At 46.7% G+C, this 23,308-nt stretch overlaps 1 protein-coding gene across 4 annotated transcripts in view; it reads right to left on the bottom strand.

The window, feature by feature from the left end:
- Positions 1-23,308, bottom strand: part of STRIP2 (striatin interacting protein 2) — an 84,897-nt gene that overhangs the window by 24,445 nt on the left and 37,144 nt on the right. For all 4 annotated transcript variants that reach the window (XM_056573137.1, XM_056573138.1, XM_056573140.1 and 1 more), the window contains 4 exons: positions 20,611-20,708; positions 19,999-20,125; positions 16,512-16,612; positions 5,620-5,686 (listed from right to left, as the gene is read on the bottom strand). In XM_056573137.1, coding sequence (XP_056429112.1) covers positions 5,620-5,686; positions 16,512-16,612; positions 19,999-20,125; positions 20,611-20,708 — 393 coding nt within the window. The remainder of the gene's footprint in view (positions 1-5,619; positions 5,687-16,511; positions 16,613-19,998; positions 20,126-20,610; positions 20,709-23,308) is intronic.

Raw genomic sequence — 23,308 nt, 5'->3', positions numbered from 1 at the left:
ATGATCTTTATTCACTTTTTTTTTTCACTTTTTTTTGCAGTGTTATAGCTCCCATAGGGACCTATAACACTGCACACACTGATCTTCTATGTTGATCACTGGTTTCTCATAAGAAACCAGTGATCAACGATTCTGCCGGATGACTGCTCAGGCCTGGATCTCAGGCACTGAGCAGTCATTCGGCGATCGGACAGCGAGGAGGCAGGTAGGGGCCCTCCCGCTGTCCTGTCAGCTGTTCGGGATGCCGCGATTAGCCGCGGCTATCGCGAACAGCCCGACAGAGCTAGCCGGGAACTTTCACTTTTAGCCGCGCGGCTCAGCTTTGAGCGCGCGGCTAAAGGGTTAATAGCGCGCGGCGCCGCGATCGGCGCTGCGCGCTATTAGAGGCGGGTCCCGGCTTCACTATGACGCCGGGCCCGCCATGATATGACGCGGGGTTACTGTGTAACCCCGCGTTATATCAGAAGAGCAGGACCAAGGACGTACCGGTACGTCCTTGGTCCTTAAGGGGTTAAACATTAATAACTCTGGAATGCTTTTAGTTATCATTCTGATTCCGAGATTGTTTTTTCGTGACCTATTCTACTTTAACTTAGTGGTAAAATTTTATGGTAACTTGCATCCTTTCTTGGTGAAAAATTCCAAAATTTGATGAAAAAAATGAAAATTTAGCATTTTTCTAACTTTGAAGCTCTCTGCTTGTAAGGAAAATGGATATTCAAAATATATTTTTGGTGGTTTCACATATACAATATGTCTTCTTTATGTTTGCATCATAAAATTTATGAGTTTTTACTTTTGGAAGACACCAGAGGGCTTCAAAGTTCAGCAGCAATTTTGAAATTTTTCACAAAATTTTCAAACTCACTATTTTTCAGGGACCAGTTCAGTTTTGAAGTGGATTTGAAGGGTCTTCATATTAGAAATACCCCATAAAAGACCCCATTATAAAAACTACACCCCCCAAAGTATTCAAAATGACATTCAGTAAGTGTATTAACCCTTTAGGTGTTTCACAGGAATAGCAGCAAAGTGAAGGAGAAAATTCAAAATCTTCATTTTTTACACTCGCATGTTCTTGTAGACCCATTTTTTGAATTTTTGCAAGGGGTAAAAGGAGAAAATTTTTACTTGTATTTGAAACCCAATTTCTCTCGAGTAAGCACATACCTCATATGTCTATGTTAATTGTTCAGTGGGCGCAGTAGAGGGCTCAGAAGGAAAGGAGCGACAAATGGTTTTTGGGGGGCATGCCGCATTTAGGAAGCCCATATGGTGCCAGAACAGCAAAAAAAAAAAACACATGGCATATCATTTTGGAAACTAGACCCCTCAGGGAACGTAACAAGGGGTAAAGTGAACCTTAATACCCTACAGGTGATTCACGACTTTTGCATATGTAAAAAAAATATATATTTTTTTTACCTAAAATGCTTGGTTTCCCAAAAATTTTACATTTTAAAAAAGGGTAATAGCAGAAAATACCCCCCAAAATTTGAAGCCCAATTTCTCCCGATACAGAAAACACCTCACATGGGGGTGAAAAGTGCTCTGCTGGCAAACTACAGGTCTCAGAAGAGAAGGAGTCACATTTGGCTTTTTGAAAGCAAATTTTGCTCTGGGGGCATGCCGCATTTAGGAAGCCCCTATGGTGCCAGAACAGCAAAAAAAAAAAAAAAAAACACATGGCATACCATTTTGGAAACTAGACCCCTCGGGGAACATAACATGGGGTAATGTGAACCTTAATACCCTACAGGTGTTTCACGACTTTTGCATATGTAAAAAAATATATATTTTTTTTACCTAAAATGTTTGTTTTCCCAAAAATTTTACATTTTTAAAAAGGGTAATAGCAGAAAATACCCCCCAAAATTTGTTAGGCAATTTCTCCCGAGTATGGCGATACCCCATATGTGGCCCTAAACTGTTACCTTGAAATACGACAGGGCTCCAAAGTGAGAGCGCCATGTGCATTTGAGGCCTAAATTAGGGACTTGCATAGGGGTGGACATAGGGGTATTCTACGCCAGTGATTCCCAAACAGGGTGCCTCCAGCTGTTGTAAAACTCCCAGCATGCCTAGACAGTCAACGGCTATCTGGCAATACTGGGAGTAGTTGTTTTGCAACAGCTGGAGGCTCCGTTTTGGAAACAGTGGCGTACTAGACGTTTTTCATTTTTATTGGGGAGGGGAGGGGGGTTGTATAGGGGTATGTGTATATGTAGTGTTTTTTACTTTTTATTTTATTTTGTGTTAGTGTAGTGTTTTTAGGGTACAGTCACACGGGCGGGGGTTCACAGTAGTTTCTCGCTGGCAGTTTGAGCTGCGGCAGAAAATTTGACGCAGCTCAAACTTGCAGCCGGATACTTACTGTAATCCTCCGCCCATGTGAGTGTACCCTGTACGTTCACATTGGGGGGGACATCCAGCTGTTGCAAAACTACAACTCCCAGCATGTACGGTCTATCAGTGCATGCTGGGAGTTGTAGTTTTGCAACCGCTGGAGGCTCCATTTTAGATACAGTGCGTACCAGACGTTTTTCATTTTTATTGGGGAGGGGGGCTGTGTAGGGGTATGTGTATACGTAGTGTTTTTTACTTTTTATTTTATTGTGTGTTAGTGTAGTGTAGTGTTTTTAGGGTACAGTCGCACGGGCGGGGGGTTCACAGTAGTTTCTCGCTGGCAGTTTGAGCTGCAGCAGAAATTTTGCCGCACCTCAAACTTGCAGCCGGATACTTACTGTAATCCTCCGCCCATGTGAGTGTACCCTGCACATTCACATAGGATGGGGGGGGGGGGGGGGAACATCCAGCTGTTGCAAAACTACAAGACCCAGCATGTACGGTCTATCAGTGCATGCTGGGAGTTGTAGTTTTGCAACAGCTGGAGGCACACTGGTTGTGAAACACCGAGTTTGGTAACAAACTCAGTGTTTTGCAACCAGTGTGCCTTCAGCTGTTGCAAAAGCTACAACCCCCAGCATGTACGGACAGCGGAAGGGCATGCTGGGTCTTGTAGTTATGCAACAGCTGGAGGCATACTACTTTGGCTGGGGATGCTGGGGATTGTAGTTATGCAACAGCTGGAGACACACTGGTTTGCTACTTAACTCAGTGTGCCTTCAGCTGTTGCAAAACTACAACTCTCAGCAGTCACCGACAGCCAACGGGCATGCTGGGAGTTGTAGTTATGCAACCACCAGATGCACCACTACAACTACCAGCATGCACTTTAGCTGATTGTGCAAGCTGGGAGTTGTAGTTATACAACAGCTGAAGGTACACTTTTCCATAGAAAGAATGTGCCTCCAGCTGTTGCAAAACTACAAGTCCCAGCATGCCCATAAGGGAATGCTGGGAGTTGTGGTGGTCTGCCTCCTGCTGTTGCATAACTACAGCTCCCAGCATGCCCTTTTTGCATGCTGGGAGCTGTTGCTAAGCAACAGCAGGAGGCTGTCACTCACCTCCAACGATCCTCGCCGCACAGGTCAGTCCCTCGTCGTCGCCGCCGCTGCTCCTGGGACCCCGATCCCAACAGGGACGCCGGGGATCGGGGTCCCCAGCACCCGGGGTGAACGTCCCGCACCCGCTCACGTCCTCCGGAAGAGGGGCGGAGCGGGTTGCGGGAGTGACACCCGCAGCAGGCGCCCTGATTGGTCGGCTGGTAATCCGGCCGACGAATCAGGGCGATCGTGAGGTGGCACCAGTGCCACCTCACCCCTGCTGGCTCTGGCTGTTCGGGGCTGTCTCTGACGGCCCCGATCAGCCAATAATTCCGGGTCACCGGAGACCCGATTGACCCGGAATCCGCCGCAGATCGCTGGACTGAATTGTCCAGCGATCTGCGGCCATCGCCGACATGGGGGGTCATCATGACCCCCCTGGGCGATATGCCCCGATGCCTGCTGAACGATTTCAGCAGGCATCGGGAACCGGCTCCGCTCCAGATGGTTGCGGGGGGCCGGTAAAACACATGACGTTCTCATGTGTCCTTAAGGACTCGGAAATGGAGACGTATGAGAACGTCATGTGTCCTTAAGGGGTTAAGACCAAGATAGTCAATTACAAATGGAGTGATCTAAACCCTCCTCCTCCTAGATACTTAAATTGCGTCACCACAGGCATACTTACCCTAGCAATACCGAGGATCTAAGGCAAGGTATATAAGAGAAGAATTGTAGACTTATGTGACTTTATAGCCAGGCAGGAATATCCACCATACTGCTCAATAAGATGCACAAGAGGGAGAAGAGACTGGGCCACATTGTCTGCGTACAAAGCTATACGCTGCTCCACCTTACGATCACTAAAGCCCCTAAACTCTGCAGATGCCTAATCAACCGGGCTAGTGGCTCTATTGCTATAGAAAATAAGAAGGGCTAAAGGTGGCACCCTTGATGCTTAACCTGTCCCAGGGAAGAGGAGAGGAAAAGCATGCCGTTAATCCAAATACGAGCCCTAGGAGTTGAATATAGAAGCTGGACCCATGCCAGATAAGCACCAAAGCGTATATGCCTCATAACAAACCAAATAAACTTCAACTCAATGCTATCAAATGCCTAGGCAGCGTCGAGTGACAGAATGGCCCTCTGGTATCAGCTGAAGGTTCAACATGAGTCTTCCTCATGTTGTACGCTGAGAATTTCCCAGGAGTATACCAGTTGGATCCTCATGGAGGATAACAGATAATAAGCGATTTGCCAGAACATTTGCAAGTAACTTGACATTGGAAAGCAATAACAACATTGGCATGTATTCTGCATATAGCAAGACTATAATTGCCTCCAACACAGAAAAGGGTAGGCCATCACCATCCTCTGGCGTTCCATGACCATCAGTAGTTGAGGTAGAAACACTTCACTAAACTGTTTGAGGTATTCATTTATTAGGCAAAGCCCCCTCCAACACTTCAATGGTAATGGGTGCATCTAACAATACAGCTGACAGATTTTCTTTAAGGGTCAATTCACATTTACAGTATCCTGCACATAGTTGATCAGTCATTTATTACACCCAAGAGGAACTAATAAAAAAATAGTTCACTGCATTTTCAAAAAAAAAAAAAAAAAACACATGTTAGCCATCAATTTGGTCATTCCAATATTTTCCATGTAACTTGCACTATAAAATAAGACATAATGAATATGCACCAAAATAATAGGTTTTGAATAATCCTAATCAGTATTGTTTAAGAGCTGAGTGATGCACAGTAAACACTTGCTTGTTGGTCTATAATCCATCATACAGGAAAAAACACAAAAAAGACAATGCCTGCCCTGTAAGTGTAAGGTCACACATAGGGTATATGCAGCGCATTTAATGCTGCGCGAAATCTGCTGCACAGAGGGAAATACACTGCATATTCTCCTATGAGAAAACACACAGGATATCTGGGCAGCTCTGTGTGTGCAGTAAGATTTGGAGGCAAGCCCAGCCCACGTTCAAACCTCACTTCACACACAGGGCTGCTGCCGGGTAGCCCTGTGTGTCTCCTCATAGGAGAATATGCAAAGTTATTTTCCACAGCGTAAAATACGTTGCGTATATGCTATGTGTTACCCTACTCTAAAAGAACATGGCTGTGGATGAAGTTGCGGTCAACTACAGATCTCTTACCAGGCTTTCAGCTGTTAACTCAGGCAACTCATGGACAACACAAGATGGAAAATCCAGAATAGAAATACTAGGAAACCAAGGGAACAAAAATAAACATATTAAAGTTATACAGGGTTATAGTTATATACCTATGACTTGTTACAGCTTTAGGAACATTTACAAGGCCAGATCTTTTGCAAGTTTCCATCTGCAGGTTCAAGCTGTAGCAGATTTTCGACAGCAGAACCCACTGAAGTCAATGTAATCTGTAATCTCCCCACAGCAAGAAGATCCGGACCTGTGAACGTACCATCAGGGTATGTTCACACATACAAGAGTTGCTGCAGATTTGATGCTGTGTTCAATCATTTAGTTACATTAATATCTTCAGCAGATCCTGTATGTGTGACTGTTCCCCTAAAGGATTTATTTTTTATTTTTTGGAGATTAGAAAATATTTGACTAAAACAAAAAAACTTTAACTGATAAATCCACCACTATTTCACAAAGCAGTGGCCAAGTGGCCAAGCAGTGGCCTACAATTCTTGGTTTACTGTGCTGCACGGATAACAAGTCAATGTACCTTATGTGACTTCGCAAATCACCCATACACCACTGAGCCAAGGCTGCAGCAATAATGTAACTTATATCATCGCCACAGCACAGTAAACAAAGACCAACCAGGACCACGAGAGTAGCAGTGCTGTGATTGAAACAGAATATAAGGCGACTAACATGTCTTTAGTTATTTAATGACAGTTCAGCCCCTCTGGTCAATTTTCTTCCGATCTGGAAAAACCCTTTAACGTCTTCAAGACGCTGGGCATATGGGTACGTCCTTGCGTACTGGTAGTACCTGTACCCCAGCAGATATTTTTCCATGATTATGTGTGTATGTGTGTATATGTATGTATGTATGTATGTGTGTGTGTGTGTGTATGTATATATATTTATATATATATATATATATATATATATATATCTCCAATAGGAAGCAAACAGCGGCACTCCAGCAGTTTCAAGAAGAAGAAAAATTCCTTTATTCACCCATATGGTGCTACGTTTCGACTCACTCAATGGAGTCTTTATCAAGCATGCCTTGCTTGATAAAGACTCCATTGAGTGAGTCGAAACGTAGCACCATATGGGTGAATAAAGGAATTTTTCTTCTTCTTGAAACTGCTGGAGTGCCGCTGTTTGCTTCCTATTGGATTCCTGTTGTTCTTATACCTGTGGTCGAGGTTGGAGCTGGCTGAGCACCCGCATTGATACTTTATAGGCTTGAAGCCTTGTTACGGTGCTCCTTCATCATATTATTTATTGGATATATATATATATATATATATATATATATATACATACATACATACATAAACAGGAGAATACAGCAGCACACTGCTAGCACAAAGATACAGATAAAACATGAAATGCTATATTGCTACAATGCAAAAAATGAGGTACTTAGCTCACAATTTGGCGGCCAAATAGTTTACACAAGTTCTGAGCTGTAGGGTTTTCCAGAGCTCAAAGCTACCACATTTTCTGTGGAAACCTTAGTAAATATGTAGGGATTTTTTCAAAAAATTTTGGTGACATGCCCCTTTTCGGCACCACGCCCCTTTTCCCAGTGGCCATGCCTGTTTTCGGGGTTCTCTCAGTACAATGAAGAGTTGGTCAGGTTTCCCCCCCACAAATTCTGGCACAAAACAAAACAGGTCAGGTTTACAATAGTAAATCAGGGCCATTATGTATTGGTTTTGTTTTGCTGATTTATTTATTTTTTTGTGATAATACAGGGCTTTATTGGGAAAGGGGCATTTATTTTATTTACACTTTATTAATTGATAAACCTTTTATTTTTATATTTTTTACTCTTACACTGTGCGTACATCTGTACTGCCGATACATCTGTACTGCCGCACAGGATAACTGTCAGTATTACACTGACAATCACTGGCTGGACCCCACAGGCTTCCATACTTTGCAGACAGGAGGCCATCAGCTGGCCTTCTGCTGCCATGGCAACATCGAGACCCCGTGATCACATTGTGAGGTTGTCGATGAAGGTCAGGGGAAACCCCTCTCCCTGTCAATCCTACAGATTCCGTGGTCAGTACTCACGGCATCTATGGGGTTAACGCTGCCAAGACCAGCCCGATCTTCATCTTGGCAGCTGTAGTGGGATCCCGGTGTCCTGCAGATAAGACATAGCGACAAGGCTACATTTAAATGCCAAAGTTTTTATTCTGTAACCATGTAGAAATCACAGAATAAAGTGCACAACCTAACCTTTATTAGCAATCAGCAATACAAAAAACATCAATGTGAAAACAAATCAACATATATTCATGCCAGAAAAACAGGCCAGTAACTGTTAAACTGGCCTATTACCTGACCTACTGTGTGTACTTGTGATGGAGTATACATTTGATGTGTTACCTATCTTTGGTGGATTTTGAGAAGCTATAGTGCAGCTGTCACGGAGGGACAGGTTCCAGTGCAGGACCTTCTCATGGCATTACATTCTGCCTAGGCCTGGAGCAATATCTCCTCCCACAAAAAAGGAGATTTTTTAACACTTACCGTAAAATCTCTTTCTCGAAGGATCCATTGGGGGACACAGACCATGGGTGTATCTTGCTGTCTCTAGGAGGTGTGACACTATGGTAATAAAAAAAAAAAAGTCAGCTCCTCCCAGCAGGATATACTCGCCTTCAGGCTCTGAGCTAGTCAGTTTAAGTTCCAGAGCAATAGGAGGAGACCAATAGGTCAAAGAAAGACCCAAAAACTGTCCGAGAACCAGAAGAAAAAACATAACTGAACACACCCTCGGAGAGAGAACCAAAGGGAAAAAAAACAAAAAGGGCGGGAGCTGTGTCCCTCAATGGATCCTTCGAGAAAGAGATTTTACGGTAAGCGTTAAAAAATCTCCTTTTCTCTATCGGCTCCTTGGGGGAAACAGACCGTTGGACGTACCAAAGCCGTCCCTTGGGTGGGCAGATAAGTAATCAGGCAGACGGCCAGTCCACTGCCGCCTGCAACACTTTACGGCCCAGACTAGCATCAGCCGATGCGAAAGTATGAACTCGGTAAAAACCTTGATAAAGTATGCAAAGACAACCAGGTAGCCGCCCTGCAAATCTGCGAGGCCGAGGCTCTATTCTGGAGAGCCCAGGATGCCCCAACAGAACGAAGAAGTGATTGAGAGATAAGACCGAACAGCTCGAACAACGTCCAGCTTGTGTAGTAAGCGCTCCTTAGAATGAAAAGGAACCAGACAAAAGGACGGGAGGACAAAGTCCTCATTGAGATGAAAGGCCGAGACCACCTTAGGTAAAAAGGAAGGATCTGGCCGGAAAACGGCCTTGTCCAGGTGGATCACCAGAAAGGGAGAACGGCAGGAAAAATCTGCCAAATCAGACACCCTCCGGATGGAGGTGATAGCCACAAGAAACGCCACTTTTCAAGAAAGAAGGCGGAGAGACACCTCTCTAAGGGGCTCAAATGGTGCACCCTGGAGGGCACTCAGAACCAAATTCAAGTCCCAAGAGGGAGAAGTTGACCGATAAGGAGAAACAGCGTGCGCCACTCCTTGCAGGAAGGACCAGACATGAGGATTAGAAGCCAGGGGCAGCTGGAAAAGAACAGTAAGGGCTGAAACCTGACCTTTAAGAGAACTGAGAGACAACCCAGTTCCAACCCTGACTGCAAAAAGGAGAGAAGACGGGGGACCGAGAAGGTCATCGGGGAGAAGTCCTGAGCTTCACACCAACGAAATATGACCGCCAAGTACGATGGTAAATTCTTGCGGAGGAGGGCTTACGAGCCTTGAGCATGGTGTGAAAGACTGGGGAAGAGAATCCGCGGGCCCTAAAAACCGCGGTCTCAACCGCCACGCCGTCAAATACAGCGACTTTAAATTGGGGTGGCAAAGAGGACCCTGCGATAGTAGATCCGGGTGGGGCGAAAGGCGCAGAGGAGCGTCGTCCAGGAGCTTGACTACGTTGGTGTACCACAACCTTCAGGGCCCATCTGGAGCTACCAGAATGGCAGAGACGTCCTCTGCCTCGAGCAGCACCCTGGGAAGGAGCGGAAGAGGAGGGAACAGATACGGTAGATTGAACCCCGCCCAAGGAATCACTAGGGCGTCCAAGGCCAAACCCTGAGGGTCCCGGACTTGGACACAAACGGAAGAATTTTCCGATTGTGCCGAAACGCCAAGAGATCCACGTCAGGAATGCCCCAGAGGCCGCAGAACTGAGTGAAGACTTCCTGATGAAGAGACCACTCGCCGGGGCGGGCAAGGACCGACTGAGGAAGTACGCTACTTAGTTGAGCATTCCCGGAATGTGAATTGCCGAAAAGGCCGGAACCTTGTTCTCCGCCCAGGTGAGAATCTTGGTCACCTCGGCCATGGCTGTCGAGCTGCGAGTGCCGCCCTATCGATTTATGTACGCCACGGCCGTGGCGTTGTCCGACTGAACGCGGACAGGACAGGACTGAAGATGTGACTCCCAATGAAGAAGACAAAGAAAAATCGCCCGTACTTCCAATATGTTTATTGGAAGAAGGGTCTCCGGAGGAGACCAGAGTCCCTGAACCGTCCAATCCCTGAACACGCCGCCCCAGCCCAACAGGCTGCCATCCGCTGTAACAACCTGCCAGTGAAGGGGAAGAAAGGAGCGAAGCCACCAGAGCAGAGACTGACGGACCCTGAGAGGGAGAACAATCTGACGATCAGGGGATAGAGGAGACCTGTTCCATCGAGAGAGAATCACCAGTTGAAGGGGGCGGTAATGAAAACGGGCAAAGGGTACGGCCTCCATAGTTGCCACCATCCGACCCAGGACTTCCATACAAGTGCGGATGGAGACTGATACCTGGGTCCGAAGGGAGCGGACCCCCGCACGAAGCGCCAGACGTTTGTCCGGCGGAAGACCAATTCGGGCAGAGGCCGGTCGAATCGAAAACCCAGAGCGGTTAGAGACTGGGTAGGACGGAGGACTGACTTGTCCCGGTTGACCATCCCCCCAAAGTGAATCAGAGAGTGTGGAGAGTGACGTCCAGATTCTCCAGAGTCTGGGCTCTGGTTGGAGCCTTGATCAGAAGGTCGTCCAGATAGGGTATCACCGAGATACCCCTCGACCGTAACAAGCTCATCACAGGCGCAAGGATCTGTAAGACCCGAGGAGCCGTGGCTAGACCAAAGAAGAGGGCTACGAATTGAAAATGCCCCTCCGGAACCGCAAGCAGAGGTACCGATGGTGGCCCGGAAATATTGGCACATGGAGGTAGGCATCCCTGATGTCCACCGATGAAGGAACTCCCCTTGTTCCAGGGACGCCACCACCGAGCGGAAAGATTCCATTCAAAAGTGGCGGATGAGAAGGAGATGGTTGAGACGCTAGAGGTCTAGGATTGGTCGCACAGAACAGTCCTTCTTGTGGACCACAAAAAGATTTGAATAGAAACCCCGAAAAACGTTCCCTCGGAGGGGTGGGAACGATAACCCTCTGGAGAAGCAGAGAATGGGGAGCCGCCCGAAATTGCTTTGCCAGAGGAAGAGGCAGGGGGGCCCGGGATCGAAAGAAGCGAGGCGAATTTGATCCGATAACCGTTGGACACCACGTCTCTGACCCAAGGGTTGACCCAAGGGTCCTGAATGTGTGAGGTCCAGATGTCTCGGAAAAATCAAGAGACGACCTCCCACCCGAAAAGAAACCGCGGGTGGGGGCCTCACTTCACGCAGAAGTGGGTTGCGGTTGTCCGTTTGGGCGGTTGGAGTCTGACTTCCAAGACGGGCGTGCCTGGAACGAGGGAGCCTTCTTGTCCCGCGAGGGCGCATGCCCGGACCCTTTACTGGGGCCAGAGGTCCAAAAAAAAACGAAAGGAAAAGGGCTTCCTTTGGGAAGTAGGGCGAGCCTTAGTTTGAGGTAACAAGGAACTCTTACCTCCCATTGCCTCAGAGTAGAATCTCATCAAGGCGTTTGCCAAAAAGACGGCCCGCCCGAAGGGGAAGCTCAGTGAGAGACCTTTTGGAAGCGGCATCCGCATTCCAAGCTTTAAGCCACATAGAGCGGCAGAGGCCGCTAGGTGACCCACAGCAAAGGCAGAACAACGGGCTCACTGCATGAAAGCTGCGCACAGAAAGTCCCCAGCTTTAGCGCATTTGAGAGCCAGAGCAGATAGATCCTCTGGGGGGGGGGGGGGGGGGGGGGGGGGAGATCCCGCTAAGATATCCTGATGGAGCTTTTGGCACCACTCCGACAGGGCTTTGGACACCCATGTTGAGGCGAAGATGGGAATAAGAGAAGAGCCAGCTGCTTCAGAAGCGAACTTCGCTAAAGATTCTACCTTCTTGTCCGCGGGATTCATGAAGGCAGCGGCATCTGCCAGAGGCAGTGTAGTCGCCTTAGAGATCCGGGAGATTGGTGGATCCACAGAGGGAGGGCAAGCCACCTTAGCGACAAGGTCCTTGTCAAATGGATAACGCTCTTGAATTGTCTTGATTCCCGGGAATCTCTTGTCCGGATGTTTCCATGCGGATTCCAGAATGTCAAAGTCAGCGAGAGAGCTAAACCTTTTTAGTGCTGGCTTAGTACGATGAAAGGATACTTCTGGATTGACATCCGAAGATCCTGGGTCCTCCAAGGAAAAGGTGTCTCTTATGGCTGTCACCAATGAGTTCACCATAGCAATTGAGCGGTCCTCTGGGTCAGATGCCGGTTCGGAAGTCTCGTCCACTAGTTCACCAGGGGAATGTGAATGAGTAGAGGCAGTCTTGTAATGGGAAAATCCAGACCGGGTACGCGGCTCGCGGCTCTAGCGACTCCGAGAACGTCCTCTAGAGGAGCAACGTTTGTGCCCAGATGATAGGGAGGGGAGGGACCCGCGAGGGGAACGCCCACTTCTATCAGAAGACTCAATGGAAGAGTCAGACGAGGCACCCCTAACATGCTTGAGAGAGCGTGAGGTATGAGGGGACGAAGAGCGGGCCCTATCAGAGGTCCTGCGCCGGGATGACCCCTTCAAAGTAGACAACATTTCGCGGGAGGCCTCAGCCACCGCACGGGAGAATTGGGACAAGTCAGCCATACACTGGGTCAGGGAAGAAACCTAGGCTGGAGGAGCCGCTGAACTCACCGGGACCGAAGGGGCATCAGGGGGCACCAGGGGTTCTGGGGGAGCAGAGGAGCAGGCAGAGCAAGCGGGCTCAGCGGAGCCAGGCATCTTGGTATTACAGTGCTTACAGGTATAGTAAGTCACTAAATTCCCCGGTTTCTGTTTAGAGGGATGAACAGCCCTGGGTATGGACATAATGGGGCAAAAAGGAGAAGACAGGCACTTTCTCACCCAGATCTGTGTCTCCTGTCAGCTGCAGTGAGGAGAAATTGCTCCATGCAGCTAGCTAGACTCATAAGGCCAGCCAATAGGGAGGGAGGGGCGTGCCTGGAGCAAGGCATGAAGTAACTGACCCCTAAACACAGAAAATTGCGCCCATGGCGCTGATTGGGCGCTGCTATGTTGATTTGGTTTCACATTGATGTGGTGTTTTTTATCGCTTCTAATAAAGGATATATTTTAGGATGTGCAGTTCATTCTGTGATTTCTATTCTATTAATGACAACCAGCTTCCATAATTTCTCTTCCATCTCATAACAATATAATGTATGGTCTTTGTAGGAAGTAATTCACATCAATGTAATTCTAGTGCATTTTTGTGTCTGTAATACAACCTTAAATACAGAACCAACTGCTGAAACCAATAATCCTGTTAGGTCGGGTCATTTCACATGCAGTCAGGTTGGATCTGCACCAATATTACAATTGTGTGAAAATCATACAACACAATGTCATGCAATCTTTGCAATTTTTGACAACAAAAACTTATGAAGTTGATGTTAAGGTGAGGGCAAATATCATAGCTTTTTTATGTGGTACAATTTAGATGTAGTTTTGAGTGAAACCTCTCAAAAAGACCACCCCCATTATCCAGACCAAATTCTATATGACAGATTTTAAGTCCACCATGTTACTGTAATTGAGTCCCCTTTCTCCCCTATGATGCCAGATTGCCATTTTTGATCCCTGCAATGCGTTCGGCCCAACTTGAATCTAATGTGTAAGGTCAGCAGGAAAACTTTTTTTTTTTATAAACTGGTGCCAGAAAGTTAAACAGATTTGTAAATTGCTTCAATTAAAAAATCTTAATCCTTCCAGTACTTTTTAGGGTCTGTATACTACAGAGGAAATGCTTTACTTTTTAGATTTCTCTGATGTCATGACCACAGTGCTCTCTGCTGACCTCTGCTGTCCATTTTAGGATCTGTCCAAAGCAGGAGAAAATCCCCATAGCAAACATATGCTGCTCTGGACAGTTCCTAAAATGGAAAGCAGAGGTCAGCAGAGAGCACTGTGGGCATGACATCAGAGAAATCTAAACAGTAAACTAGAGATGCACCGAAATGGAAATTTCAGAACCGAAACGAAATCGAAATAAAAAAAAATGTCCGGCCGAAACCGAAAATGACTTCTCCCCGTCTTCTAGTAAAATGCAGCGCTCCGCTCATTAGATTTCCCCACATTAGATTGCCAGCTCCCCCACATTAGGTCGGGAGTTCCCCCACATTAATAGGCAGCTCCACCACATTAATAGGCAGCTCCCCCACATTAATAGGCAGCTCCCCCACATTAGGTCAGCATTTCCCCCACAATAGTAGGCAGTTCCCCCACAATATTAGGCAGCTCCCCACAACAATATTAGGCAGCTCCCCACAACAATATTAGGCAGCTCCCCCCCCCCCCCCCACAATATTAGGCAGCTCTCCCCTCCAACAATATTAGGCAGCTCCCCCACACAATATTAGGCAGCTCCCCCACATTTGTAGGCAGCTCCCCCCAACAATATTAGGCAGCTCCCCCCCCCCACATTTGTAGGCAGCTCCCCCCCACAATATTAGGCATCTCCCCCCCACAATATTAGGCAGCTCCCCCCCCACAATATTAAGCAGCTCCCCCACAACAATATTAGGCAGCTCCCCCCCCCCCATATTTGTAGGCAGCTGCCCCCCAACAATATTAGGCAGCTCCCCCACAATAGTAGGCAGCTTCCCCCCACCCCACAGACATACAGCTTCCAGCCATATACAGTGTATAGCTGGAGGCTGTATGTCTGTACTGCTGCCCCCACAGTGTTCCGGTCACCGCTCCTCCAGCCAGGGGTCACATCTACTGCTATGGCCTAAGGACCATAGCAGTAGGTGCCGGGACCGGGGGAGCGGTGACTGGAACACTGAACAAGATGACGCGGTCACTTACCAGGCCTCGGCCAGCGCGCGTTCTCCTGCGACGATCCTGCAGTCCTCCTGCGTCTCTATGGTTGTACGCACGGGACGTCAGTGACGTCCCGTGCGTACGACCATAGAGGCGGAGAAGCGAAGGACCGAAGGAGGATCGCAGGAGGACGCCGGGGAATGGTGAGTGACCTGCGGACATCCTTATGTTTATGTCCCGAAAAGATTTTTCGGGACACAGGGATGTCCGGGATAGGAATACTTCTTTTTATGTGCCCGGGCCGGCTCCCGTGTGTGGCTGCAGGCGGGGGCCGACCAGAGCATATAAAACGTAATACTGTATACTAAAAACCAGTGGGCCTCCAGCTGTTGTGAAACTACAACTCCCAGCATGCCCGGACAGACTTTGCCGGTCCGGGCATGCTGGGAGTTGTAGTTTCACAACAGCTGGAGGCCCCCTGGTTTTTAGTATACAGTATTACGTTTTATATGCTCTGGTCGGCCCCCGCCTGCAGCCACACACGGGAGCTGGCCTGGGCACATAAAAAGAAGTATTCCTATCCCAGAGAGCGCGCCCCCCCAGATGTTGCGCCCGGCCCCCCCTGCACCCCCCACGAGTGCCTCTGCAACTGGCAGTGTTTGTAACTTGTGCTGTGGGCGGGCAGGGGAGGTGGGTCATTATCGGCACATTTTTTGTTGTTTCGGCATTTCCCCGAAACAGCTATTTTCGGCAGATATGTATCGGCCGCCGATATATCGGTGCATCCCTACAGTAAACCATTTCCTCTGTAGTATACAGCCCCTAAAAAGTACTGGAATGATTAAGATTTTTTAATAGAAGTCATTTACAAATCTGTTTAACTTTCTGGCACCAGTCGATTTTAAAAAAGAAAAAGTTTTCCACAGGAAAAGGAGATGATTTTGACATATTGTCACGAGAGTCAAAAGTTTAGCTTGCACCAAGTCTCAGTCCTGAAACCCACAGTGATCATCAGTAATAGCCAGCTGAGGTGCTCAGCAGCACTCTTCACTCCCCAGCCGGCCGCTAGATTCAACTCTTTTACTCCGTAGACCAGTGGTCTTCAACCTGCGGACCTCCAGTTGTTGCAAAACTACAACTCCCAGCATGCTGGGAGTTGTAGTTCTGCAACATCTGGAGGTCCGCAGGTTGAAGACCACTGCCGTAGACTAATGAAGCGAAAAAGTCACACAAACAAAATGGACAAATTTAAATTCTGTAAATTTGGAAAAACCCTCAAATTTGCTGTCATTAAGACCTCCATGATAAATGCCAGGACACACTGGTGGCATCATGTTGTACAGACAGCAGCCAAAATAAAAAGAAGTAAGAGCTGCACAGAGAGGTCCCTGGCTCCAGTCACTGGCATATATAATTTGGTGCCAGAGGAAAATCTGTTAACATTCTGTGGAGAGTAAAACAACAAGTGAATAAGACTGTCATTACTAACGTCCCTATTAATTCACACCAGTCTTATAGGTCACATGCCATTCCCAATGCCCCTCATCTTATCTAAAAGGAAAACCATGTTATAACCCTGACCAAGTTATTGTGTATGTGAGTAAATAAAATCTCAGCAAACATGCAGCCTCAGCTCCCACCTGTTCTTGGCACAGATGTAGGACATAATGTTCTGATTGAAGAATTTCAGGATCAGAGGAGTGCAGTTTGCGAACACCAGGTGCTGGGAGATGTACTCAAACTGCAAAACAAGAATATAACGTAATGCCAGTAACTGCACAATGTCACAAGGCCACCAGTATACAGTGAGGGGAATGACGATTATACTGAATACTTATTAGGCTGGGTTCACACCACGTTTTGTTAAATACGGTTCCCGTATACGGCTGGGAGAAGGGGGGCGGGGCCTAATCGCGGCACCCGCACTCAGCCGTATTCAGGAACCGTATTTAATGCATGTCTATGAGCCGACCGGAGTGAACCGCAGCCTCCGGTCGGCTTCGTTTTCGGCCGTATGCGGTTTCCCGACCGCAGGCAAAAACGTGGTCGACCGCGTTTTTGCCTACGGTCGGGAAACCGGATACGGCCGAAAACAAAGCCGACCGGAGGCTGCGGTTCACTCCGGTCGGCTCATAGACATATATTAAATACGGTTGCTGAATACGGCTGAGTGCGGGCGCCGCGATTAAGCACCGCCCCCCCTCCTCCCAGCTGTATATGGGAACCGTATTTAACAAAACGTGGTGTGAACCCAGCCTTAGATTGGCACTGTCATTCATATATTTTAAATGCTAGATGGGAGAATTGTGCGCAAATAGTGTTCTCTTGAGGCTCTAACCCACATGACCTAGACAGTCTCATATTGGAAGTCTATGGGACCATCTTAGTCCCATACACAGAGAGTTGGGGAGGAGCCCTCAGCCACATGCTTCTCTCCCATTTGTTCTCATTCTGGTTTATTACAGTTGCTGGTGTTGTTCAATACCATGCACCATATTGTGGAATATGCTGTATACTACAGTTCCACACAATACTTGTATTCCAGTATTCCCAAAAGTAAAAAAGTGTTTTTTGTTTATTATAAATTAGAATGTTATATTGTATGTTCACTGGAATAGGAAAAGTAATCAAGTATAATAGGGGAGATTTACTATTCCAAATGCACCACAATCCTGGGTCAATGTATACCAAAAGACTTGTGTTCCTGTCTTGCAGCACATTTATTTTGTGTTTTAGTCTTTTGATTTGCCTCATTTGACAAAGGAGACATGGTTTCATTGAAAGAGGACATGACCTTAAATGTGACATGACCTGAAATGTGACACTGTGCGTCAAAATTTTGGTGTAAATATTGGTGAAAAGTAAGTCAACCAATAGATTTGAGATCAAAAAGTCTGTGTGGTGTCAAGTAGTCCTGCAATTGGCCTGTGGAAACTGGGTTCCGTCTATTAAAACTGTGTCAGTGAGCTAGAGGCCACAGTGGGCTTAAAGGGGTTATCCACCATAAGGTGATTTTAGTATGTACCTGGCAGACAGTGATGGACATGCTTAGGAAGGATCTGCGCTTGTCTTGGGCTAAATGCTGTGAGATTACCATAACACTGTGGATAGCTTTTGTGAACTGGTATTTCCTGTTTCACTTTTTTTTTTTTTTTTACCACAAATCCCACAATTCCATCTTCTTCCCTCCCACACATCAGCCACCCTACCCATTGAAACATAAATGAGCTGCATCCATCCAAAGACCTGTGGTTTTCAATCAGGGTGGCTACAGCTGTTGCATTAGTTGCAGATTGATCTCTCCCACCAAGCAATCCCTCCACCCATTGAAGCAAACAGGTTCCCTGTCATCAGCTGACTAGTGAGTCAGGTCTTGGCCGCATTGCAAGCTGGGAAAAATCTGAGACAACAGTAATTTTGTATGCTGATAAAAATAAATAGAGTGAGAAACACAGAAGAATTGTAAGAAAACCGTCACACACAGGTACAGACATTATGAACTACACTAACTTTACAGCCCCTGTAGCATAGCCAAATAAAAAAAAATCCTGGAATACCCCTTTAATTATTAGGATGTAACAGTGTACTGGAGGCAAGAGTGGCAGTGGGCTGGAGGACAGTGTGTGTGTGGCATAGTGGAGACTCTACATGGTTATTCACCTGGCATGCTCTCGGGGCCCATTGTATTAGTTGTCATCTAGATTTTGCCAAGCAAGGCTTGAGGGGGAGCAAATTGAGGGGGAGCTCTCAAATACAAGGTCAGTAGTTGTAATGACCATACTCCTGTTTGCATACAGAAAGTTGTATAGTAAAGTCGAACTGTGAATTATTAACTATGACATGTCCTGGAGAGCAGCAAAAAGTCCAAAGGTCTATCTGTATGTACACTGGTCTAAGGCACCGGTGACTTGTAAGAGAATTCTAACCACTGTATTTTAAAAAGAGTGTTAAAAATTAGGCTTTAGAACATTAGGCATAACACCACCTTGTGGGTGGATATGGCAAACAATGGTGCCAGGCAATCTTCGTATCAGCATCCAACTATCATCATCCCTCTCAGAGGGAATAAAACCATACAAGGCCTATGTGAAGAGATGATTCAGAAAAGAGAAGAAGGTGCTTGGAGCAGAGACTTCCTATTAAGATCTACATAACAAGCTTCTTTCAGCTAAATACTCACATGAGACAAATTCATCAGCTGACACTTAGGCTGGTGACCATGAAAGGGAATACTCATGCATCCCTCTCCAGATGAGAAGGGAGGTGAGATGGGAACAAATGACTGCTTGGAGGAAATAAAAATGCAGGGAATCATCAGGGAAGTACTGGGGGGGACTTCTGTCAGCAGCTGGCCGCTACTTAATGGCGGACCTGTGAGGATGCATTGTATGCATGGAAAGTCCAAATATGTAGATATGGAGTATGCACTTTCAATCAATAAAAAAAAAAAAAAAAAAAAATGTAATTCAATTTCTGGCCTATAAAGAAGCATGTTTGCAAGCAGGTATTCTACAGTCAGCAGTGCCTTAAAGTGGCCATATGGTTTGAATAGATGTTGGCTTAAAATTGGAATAACAACAATCTCTTCTGTTCTCCTCAAATGCATATATATATGTTCAGCACAGCAAAACATACATGTGTTGTTTTGAGATGTTACTCCAAGAGGGGGGGGGGGGGGGGGGGGTTGTTCTAACCAGAATACCATCCTTTTTTTCAGATGAGGCAAATGGCTTTTATAATTTCTCCACTATTTGACAAAGCTGTAGCCCAGGCCTCTCCTCTTTGAAAACATAAAGACAGCTTCAAATTTTCTGGTCAGTTTACAAATGGTATTTGAAAGGCTTGCTCTGCTGCCTTATCTATGCCTCGGCTATTTCAAGGTACCTCGGAGGTGAGCCGATATGCCACTCAATTTCGTACCTTGGCCTCTGAGTTAGGTTGAAATAATGAAGCCCTGGCTTTGTTTTGGGAAGGCTGAATTTATGTGGTATGAAGTTAGACAACAGTGTTTAAAGATGTGCCAAATTTACCAAACAGCATGAGTGACTGTGATGACCTAGTCTAAGTCTCTTTCCCAATTTTAAGAATAATAACCCTAGTGTGTAGTACAGATGTAACATGACTTACTTGGTAGATGTGGTTTAGCTTAAAGTGTTTCAGCAGCAGCAATAACAGGGCAGACACACTCTTCACAATGATCTCTTTGTGGCGATTCACATCTATTCCTAGCTTCATGCTTTGCAGTACAGTTACCCTAAAGATACAATGAAAAGAGATGTATATATAAAAGAATGTAAACTTTAGTGTTATCTTTGGATAAGAATTATAGTTTGACTGACTTTCCCACTAAAATCTTAAAGGGGTATTTCAAACACCCAATCAGTGGCTGCAGCAGTGCTCAACCTCATTACTACTGTTTTTATAACTATTTAAGTTACCTTCTCCTACACATGTACATAATGAAAAAGAGGGAATTCCTGTTATTTTTTCTAAAAATATAACCCCCTCTCCCCGGTAGCCATGGCATGTACACGTGTTGCATACATTGCATAGATAATGAGGGCAAGTACAGACCTAACTGCTATTGCAATGTCTAACATGAAGCATGGGGTTCCATAAGGAACATATTTCATAAAACATGTAAAAAGAGGGTTGCATTAAAAACAAATAAAATAAAATACTTTTTAATTATCTGCTCCGCAACATAAGTCATGTAGAGAGGTCTACAGTACTACTCACGGCATTTCCTCAGGAAGGATATCGGCCAGAATATTAATGGAATCAGTCTTGGCTTTTGAAGTGGGTGCAGCTGCCAGGAGTATCTTCAGTAGGGCAATCTGCCAAAGAATAGCACACATTTATTGGCACACATTACCCAGATATACAATGTGTTTCCCCAACGTATTTATCACAAAGCATGTGTCTTCAGTCTGAGATATAGAGGCGCCCTAGTAAAGGAAACACAGAATATTCCACACATGCTGCTTATGAATCAGGTGAAAGTAAATATGAGGTCTGCATTCTGTTGATGGTGCTTTTCTTGCAGATGATCTCTCCTGTTACCTAAATCATTCCTGCCTGTAAAGGGAGCAATTCAGGTAATAGCTATACAGGGTGGCCATTTTGGAGGCAAACACCTTCTTGTTTTGTCTGTTGTGTCAGCAAGGTGTATATGAAATGAACAGGGGTCAATTAAAATAAAAAAATGTCATAGATGTACTCTCTAAGAAGTTTTGAGTGCAGCGCCTTTCCAAGGCAACACACACACACACATACACACACACACAGTAACCCCCCGATCTACGATGGCCCCGACATATGATGAAATCGACATACGATGGCCTCTCAGAGGCCATCGCATGTCGATGTCAGCATCGACATACGATGCTTTTATATGTCGGGACCATCGCATTAACTGCTATCCGACAGCGCAAAATGCTTAAGCTGCTGCCGGATAGCAGTTTAAGCATCCCGGACAGGTTCGCACACCTATCCCCGCTGCTCCAGGTCCACTTCGGGATCCTTCGGAGTCTTCTGTATCTTCTCCAGGGTCCGGGCCTCGCTTTCCGGCGTCGTTATTACGTCACTACGCACGCCGTGCCGGTGCAGCAGCGTAATAACGTCACCATAAAGCGAGGCCCGGACCCTGCAGAAGATGTGGAAGACGCCGGAAGATCCCGAAGAAGACGCCGGAGCAGCGGGACAGGTGATTATAACTTCCAATACTTTACATTGCACGGATCCCTCAACATACGATGGATTCGACAAACAATGGGTCGTTTGGAAAGAATTACCATCGTACGTTGAGGGACCACCATACACATATATACATACACACACAGTCATGGCCGTAAATGTTGGCACCCCTGAAATTAATTATTTCTCACAGAAAAGGATTGCAGAAACATGTTTTGCTATACACATGTTTATTCCCTTTGAAACTAAACCAAATAGGGAGGAAAAAAAGCAAACTTCAAAAATGGGCTGGACAAAATTATTGTCACCCTTTAAAAATTGTGGAAAAATAAGATTGTTTCAAGCATGTGCTGTGCCTTTAAACTCACCTGGCACAAGTAACAGGTGTGGCCAATATAAAAATCACACCTGAAAGCAGATAAAAAGGAGAGAAGTTCACTTAGTCTTTGCATTGTGTGTCTGTGTGTGCCACACTAAGCATGGACAACAGAAAGAGGAGAAGAGAATTGTCTGAGGACTTGAGAACCAAAATTGTGGAAAAATATCAACAATCTCAAGGTTACAAGTCCATCTCCAGAGATCTAGATTTGCCTTTGTCCACAGTGCGCAACATTATCAAGAAGTTTGCAACCTATGGCTCTGTAGCTAATCTTCCTGGACATGGACGGAAGAGAAAAATGTATGAAAATGTGTCAACGTGTCAGGATCCGGACTGGTATGCAGCGAGGACACTGGTGGTGGATCCTCTGTGTCAGTGGTGTGATGACCTGGGCCGTACCAGGGGAACGGAGTCTAAGGGGTTACTGGTTTTCACCAGAGCCCGCCGCAAAACGGGATGGTCTTGCAGCCGCAGGTAACCCCCAGGTCGTTCCACCCGATAGCGACTCAACCCCAGCTGACAGCTGAGACAGGCGCAGTACACAGGGACAAGGCAAGAGCAAGGTCGGACGTAGAAGAAGTTCAGGGCAGGCAGCAAGAGTCGTAGTCAGGGGCAACAGCAGAAGGTCTGGGTACACAGGCTTGGGAACACACTAAACGCTTTCACAGGGCACTAAGGCAACAAGATCCGGCCAGGACAGGAAGGGGAAGTGGGTTTTTATATACAAGGCACAGGTGCAGGTAATGATTGGGCCAGGCACCAATTAATGGTGCACTGGCCCTTCAAATTTCAGAGAGCTGGCGCGCGCCCTAGAGAGCATGGCCGCGCGCGCCGGGACTGAACAGCCAGAGGACGGGGCAGGTGAGGAGATTGGGATGCGACCCGCGGGCGGGCATGTCCCGCTACGCGGATCGCATCCCCGCCAGTGACACTAGTGCAGCGCTCCCGGTCAGCGGGTCTGACCGGGGCGCTGCACAATGACGAACGCCGCGAGCGCTCCGGGAAGGAGCAGGGACCCGGAGCGCTCGGCGTAACACAACGCAGGATAGTCCGGATAGTGGATAAGCAGCCCCAAACAAGTTCTAAAGATTTCAAGCTGTCCTGCAGGCACAGGGAACATCAGTGTCAGCGCGAACTCTGTCGACATTTAAATGAAATGAAACGCTATGGCAGGAGACCCAGGAGGACCCCTTTGCTGACATACTTGAGCAAGCCAGAATCCTTCTGGGAAACACCTTGTGGACAGATGAGACCAAGATCGAGCTTTCTGGTAAAGCACATCATTCTACTGTTTACCGAAATCGGAATGAGGCCTACAAAGAAAAGAACACCGTACCTACAGTGAAATATGGTGGAGGTTCA

Source organism: Hyla sarda, chromosome 4 (genome assembly GCF_029499605.1).
Source record: "Hyla sarda isolate aHylSar1 chromosome 4, aHylSar1.hap1, whole genome shotgun sequence".
Classification (NCBI taxonomy): Eukaryota; Metazoa; Chordata; class Amphibia; order Anura; family Hylidae; genus Hyla; species Hyla sarda.
Note: the sequence above shows the minus strand (reverse complement) of the source record. Positions and strands in the feature narration are given on the sequence as shown.